Genomic DNA, 6,250 nt, shown 5'->3' on the forward strand with positions numbered 1-6,250 from the left:
CCTCTCATTAGGTGGTGGGTGGCACTGGAATGGGGTGGTCTCTGCTGCCAGCCTGGCAGCTTAGCTCTCTTCCCCAAACCTGGGGGAGATAAGGGACCAAGTGTGCTAACTGCCACCTGGGGAGTTGGGTCTGATGTCATTCCTGACTTGGCTAGAGCTCTGATTGGTGTTCCCTTTGGCTCTGGAGCAGGTGCTGGTGAGCCAATGGACACGTCAGATGCAGCCGCAGTGGCACAGGCAGAGCTGGGGCACTTGACAGCAGAGGGCCAGGAGGGGCAGCCTACATCCATCCCCATTGTGCTGACCCAGCAGGAACTTGCTGCTTTGGTGCAGCAGCAGCAACAATTGCAGGAGGCTCAGGCCCAAGCCCAGGCTCAGGTGCACCATCACCACCACCACCTGCCCACTGAGGCTCTGGCCCCTGCTGACAGCCTCAATGACCCAGCCACGGAAAGCAATGGCCTCAGTGACCTAGCCAGTGCTGTCACCAGCACTGTGGCCCTTCTGCCTTCCACAGCAACAGAGAGTAAGTGGGCACCTTGGCCACCCGAATGGAGTGTTGGCCAGGAGTAATGTGGGGATCACTCTGGGATCCTTCCAGTGTTGGGGCCTGGAATCGATCTTAGGGAACACAGTTCTGGTTGCCTGCTGTCAAGCTCCCCCCCACCCCCTGCCATCACCTTCAGACCTAAGGTGACTTTCAGCCCTTTCCTCAGGGAGCAGACAAAGATAAGAAGCCCCTGGAGGCGGCCGGCCTTAAATGTTTGCCTGTGTGGGGTGGAGTGATTTAGAGGGAAGAGACCTGGATTCAAGACTCACACCCCAGGTTTCTCTCGAAGTCCTCTTCGCAGTGAAGTCCACTTCACAGTTCTTCACAATGAGAAGAAAACTCATTTAAGGAAGAAGGCGACAGCCTGAAAGCATGTGCCCTTACGTGTCAATGGCAAAGGCCCTGCCCCAGGGGCCTGTTGCCTCTGGCAGTCTCCGCAGGGCCAGGATAGCGGCTGTGGAAGAAGGTGCGGGGCGCAGGATGTGAGAGCCAGGTCACCTTAGGACCTCTTTCATCGGACACTTTGTTTTCCCAGGTTTGGCTCCGTCCAACACATTTGTGGCTCCTCAGCCAGTGGTGGCTAGTCCAGCGAAACTCCAGGCAGCTGCTGCCCTGGCTGAGGTAGCTAATGGCATCGAGTCACCAGTGGGGGTGAGTTGGGTGCGATGGTCCTTAAGGGAACACAACCCCTCCAGATGTCCTTGAGGTTCACTCGATCCCTTGATTGTCTTCCCTAGAAACCAGATCCCCTGCCCCCACCCATGAAAGCCACAGCGAAGAAGGAAAACCAATGGTTCGATGTCGGGGTCATCAAGGGCACCAACATGATGGTGATGCATTATTTCCTGCCTCCAGATGATGCCCCGAGTGATGTGAGTGCCCCCAGGAGTGTTTGTCCCCTAACCTCAGGCCTGGGCCTGGGTGTGACACAGAGTTACCCAAGGTTCACTAGTAACTGAGTTCTTCCCTGTTCCACTGTCATGTTCCAATCCCCGCCACCTCTTGCTAATGAATAACCCCACTTGACTGGAGTCAGATGTCAGAGTCTGTTCATTAGGTACAATGGTGGAACCAGAGAAGAGTTTCAGCCACTGTCGTTTAGGTGCTAAAACAACTGGGGAAGAGGGGCAGTTATTCCCTTAGTTGAGGCAACAACTTATAGGTCCTTTTTGTATTAACTCAGATTATCAGCTTCTTTCCTCTATCCTGCACCCACTGAAAGGTGGGAAGCCAGGCAGGTAGCCTCAGCTGGCTAACAGTTAGCTATATTTTCCCTTCCCTTACCCAGGATGACTCAGGCACTATCCCTGACTACAACCAGCTAAAGAAGCAAGAACTCCAGCCAGGCACAGCCTACAAGTTCCGTGTCGCAGGTATCAATGCCTGTGGCCGGGGGCCGTTCAGCGAGATCTCAGCCTTTAAGACTTGTCTTCCTGGCTTTCCTGGGGCTCCCTGTGCCATTAAAATCAGTAAAGTAAGTATTAACCTGAATCAGTCCTCTGTACAAAGCACCAGAGACAGCTGGGAAGGCTTATGGTGAACAGAAGTGGGTAGTGTTTGCTTGGGAAGTTTCTGAGCTGGGAGTTGGAGGGGTGCAGGGATGGGGTTGAATGCAGGAAGTATGTTTGTCTGCCTGGAACACAGTCATGGGAAGGCTGAGCAGCAGTGTGGTGTGTGAGCCCCAGACTTCAGACATAGTCCTGGTGGGATTACTGGTCCTACTAATCAGTTGCATGATCTCAAGCGAGCCACCATCTCCTTTTTAAGCCTCAGTTTCCCTACTTAGAATGTGAGGTTGAACTAGATCACATCCCGTCTATGAGTGTCTTGCTATGATCTAGCGGAAAGTGGGGTAGGGGAGCATGTAGCTGCATTTCAGGGTCCCAACCTGTCTTAAATTCTGGATCTTTGGTTAGTTACTGCTTGTTCCCTCTTCTATAGTAAAAGCATTTGTGTAGTGGCATTTTCAGGATGACAATGGTAGCCTTGAGCCTTTGGTTTTTTACTTCTCTCTTTCTCTCTCTCCCTCCCTCCCTCTCTCTCTCTTTCTTTCTCTTCTGCCCCCCCCAAGAGTCCAGATGGTGCACACCTCACCTGGGAGCCACCTTCAGTGACCTCAGGCAAGATCATTGAGTACTCAGTATACCTAGCCATCCAGAGCTCCCAGGCAGGTGAACCGAAAAGCTCAGCCCCAGCTCAGCTGGCCTTCATGCGGGTCTACTGTGGGCCCAACCCGTCCTGCCTGGTGCAGTCGTCCAGTCTCTCCAATGCCCACATTGACTATACCACCAAGCCAGCCATCATCTTCCGCATTGCTGCCCGCAATGAAAAGGGCTATGGCCCTGCCACACAAGTCAGGTGGTTGCAAGGTAGGCACTGTCCATGGGAGGGGAATCAGGGGCATCTGGGCAGGGTCTGGCAATAGGTTGGGCTTCTGTCAGACAAAGAGGTTTGTGCTCTGTAGGTCATCCATTATGCCATGGTGCTCTGCCTCCCCTCCATGGGGGCAGTAGAGGGTTATTATCTTAGGAGAGACAAAGAAGATCTAATCTTTCCCCTTGAGGAGCTTGTAGTCTCATGGAGAAGACATTTGAGGAAGGGAGAGGGCAGATAGAAGGAGACTAGGGGAGGGAGGCAGCAAGAGCCCCGTTAAGGCTGGGGCTGAGGTTACTGATTTTTTTTTTTTTTGAAGCTAGTGTGTGTGTGTGTGTGTGTGTGTGTGTGTGTGTATAAAAAAAATATGTGTTGATCCAAGGTGATTCCCAACTTGAGTCCTGAATGGAGAGCCTGAAGAAGGGGCCGTATGCTCTGATGAGGGAGTTGGGGTGCCAGCACATGGCATTTTATGTGCAAATGGAAATGGTGGAATTGAACAGGTTTGAGAACAGCACAGCACCAAACTGCTGTCAAACTTGTGTCTGCCTTGAGGCCTGATCTCCTCATGTGTCCATGCCACCTCGTCTCACCACTCCCATTTACCCCCTTCTTTCCATCCTGTATCTTCTGTTGTAGAATCTAGCAAAGACAGCTCCAGCTCAAAGCCTGCCAGCAAGCGGCCCTTGTCCTCGCCAGAAATGTAAGTGGGGCCTCCTGACTATGGCTCGTGAAGGCTTGGGGGGTGGGGTGACGGGATGGATAATGGGGGCGTAGATCTTAGCTACACTTGCGGGGGGGAGATGCTGGACACTATTGATAGGAAGGTCTTGAAAATCTGAGAGAAACATTGGGAGCCTGTCCTAATTCTTCTTTCCCTTCTCCCAAGGAAATCTGCTCCAAAGAAATCCAAGGCAGATGGCCAGTGAACGGCCCCTTCTCCCAGATGCCCGCCCCTCTCCCCGGCCCCCTGTTCTGCTTCAGAGATGCTGCCTGCTGCGCCTTGTGCAACTTCTCCCTCCCCTGCCCCTCTACCCCGGCACCTTTGGAGCCTCCCTCTGCCCAGTTTTCTTGCTCTCCGTTTTTTTGTTTTTTTTAAGGGGTGGGGAGGACAAGTTATTATGAAGAAAGCACATTTTAATGTTGGGTTGGGAAGGGAGGAAGAGGAGTAAAGGCCTTCACACACCCTGGCCCCCTATGCTGAATTGTGCATGCAGTCCCAAGCCTCAGAGACAGTAGGGGGGCCCCTTGGGAAGGGGAAGAGGACAAGGGGCCCATTGGCAGCCTCCCTCTGCCCATGGATGCTTTCCACAGCAGCAGTCCCATGTAGGTTTTATGCTTGCTCCATATTCATAACCTTTGAAAGAAAAACTAAAATTCCTTTTTAAAACAAACATTTCTTCATTCTTGGTTTCCCTGGGGTTGTAGAGGAGACAGGTATGGGTAAGGAGGAGGAGGAGGAGGAGGAGATGAGCCACAAGAAAAACAGAGGGCACCTAGCCTTCCTCCTTCCCCTCCTCCTCCTCCCCATCCCTCCCTCCCAACCTCACGGGCATCTTTTGTCTTTTTATTCTTTTAGTTTGCAGCCACCCAAGTTCCTTAAACTCGCCTCAACCCTGTTCCCTCCAAGCCTGTGATTCCCCAGGACCCTGGCATCACAATCTGCTCCCCTCCTACCCCTGCACAGAGCAGAGGGCAGTGTGGGGGGTATGGCTTGGTCTAGAAGCTGCTTTGTAATGCCACACTAGGGTGAGGGAGCCCCAGACAAGTTAGGGTCAGGGGAAGGGAGGAACTGTCATCATTTTTTTTTTAAGTAAAAAAATTGAAGAAATGAAGCTCATTTTTATTACTATCTTATAGTATGTGGGGCTTTTTTCCCTTGGGGGGGGATGTCTTTTAGCAATGTACAAAATAGATTACTTTTTTTTTTTCTGGTTTAGTGTCAGTCTTGGCAGGGATATCCTGGGGGCACTAAACTGGCCAGGCTGAGGAGAGAATGGCACCCCTAGTTAGTGCCCGCAGAGACTTTAGATAACTTTGGTTTCTCTTGACTGCAAACACATTGCATGTTGCTGGTCCCTTAACCTTCTGCTGGTCCATTCCCCTGAAGGAAGAGGGTATGTCAGGTTAATTGGAAGGAAGGAGGCAGTAGCAACAAGGCACACAGCAAACCCAGGCCCCCCGATTCACCAGGCAACTTGGAGGAAATAAGTGAACCCTAAATTAGGCTGGTTTTCAGCAAAGGTGTTAGAATATGCTGCCTCCTCTGTCACCCCCAATCCCTTTATGTTTGAGCTTCCTCTAGACCCTGCCCTAACCATCTAGGGCCACTTCAAACAGGAAGTGTTTCTGGTGCAAATGGGGTCAGAGTAGACAGCTGCCCCTTTCTTTCCCCTCCCCCAAACTTTTGTATTTTGGGGAGAGAGGGGAATTGAAAGGGAAGAGTGGAAACTTGGATTGGAAGAGGTTGGAGTTTGGTAATTGGAGGGGGTTGGGGTGCTCTTTCTCAAAGCCAGCATCTCCGGCCTACAGATTCCGTGAATTTGTAGGCCTTGCTCTTCCAGCTTCACCCACCTGCTCTCCTGAGGAGTAGAGCCAGTGAGTCGGGAGCCAAACTCAATGTAATAAGGCAGGATGACTGTGGGGAGCCAAGCTCCCTAGTGCCCAAAATCTGCGTTGGCAAAGTGAGCACTTTGAAAAATGCCATACAAAAAGAATTTCAAACAAATAGCCAGACTCAAGGACCTGGCTAGGGTCTCTCCTCAGTTCTTGGGCCAGCCTGGAAAGGTAGTGACTGATATCCTTTTCCCCACTCACCCAAGGTACCCTCTTCACCCCTCTGCTGTTGGGCCCTACAAAACTGCAGGGCCCCTGTTCTTTTGTATTATAGTATATTTCACTGTGGACGACTTTACTGTTTAGTCTCTTAGATTCCATTTGCCTGGTCCTGCCATCTGTTTTTCTTCATCTTCTACCACCCACCCCCTTTAATTTCTCGCTTTTTTTTTTTTAAGAACAGCTGTTCTATCTTCCATTGTAGAGCCCCCTCTCCCTGTGACTCAATATTACCCTAGTGCTATGTTGTTTGTGCTATTTTGAACAATAAAATACGTTTTTTTGAAATAACCATGTGGTTGTCTTCTCCCCCACCCACAATCCTGGAACTCTCCAAAGATCATCCCCAAAGGCCCAGAGGTGGAAAACATATGTTCCCGTGCTCTACCTCTGCTCTCCAAATGGAAAGTACAGTGCTTTGTTTGGGTTACTCAAGTCATGGGGCCCAGCTTAGAGGGAGTTTCTAGCCTTCCTTTGGAGTAAAGCTTGCTG

At 51.3% G+C, this 6,250-nt stretch overlaps 1 protein-coding gene across 1 annotated transcript in view; it reads left to right on the forward strand.

The window, feature by feature from the left end:
* HCFC1 (host cell factor C1) overlaps positions 1-6,049 on the forward strand; it is a 29,238-nt gene extending 23,189 nt beyond the window's left edge. The window contains 7 exon segments of the mRNA XM_020977225.2: positions 191-526; positions 1,086-1,201; positions 1,288-1,422; positions 1,839-2,024; positions 2,622-2,919; positions 3,563-3,626; positions 3,813-6,049. Coding sequence (XP_020832884.1) covers positions 191-526; positions 1,086-1,201; positions 1,288-1,422; positions 1,839-2,024; positions 2,622-2,919; positions 3,563-3,626; positions 3,813-3,852 — 1,175 coding nt within the window. The 3' untranslated portion in view covers positions 3,853-6,049.
* Positions 6,050-6,250: the final 201 nt, after the last annotated feature.

The sequence above is a fragment of the Phascolarctos cinereus genome, unplaced genomic scaffold, assembly GCF_003287225.1.
Source record: "Phascolarctos cinereus isolate Bilbo 61053 unplaced genomic scaffold, phaCin_HiC Scaffold_8;HRSCAF=390, whole genome shotgun sequence".
NCBI classification, from domain to species: Eukaryota; Metazoa; Chordata; class Mammalia; order Diprotodontia; family Phascolarctidae; genus Phascolarctos; species Phascolarctos cinereus.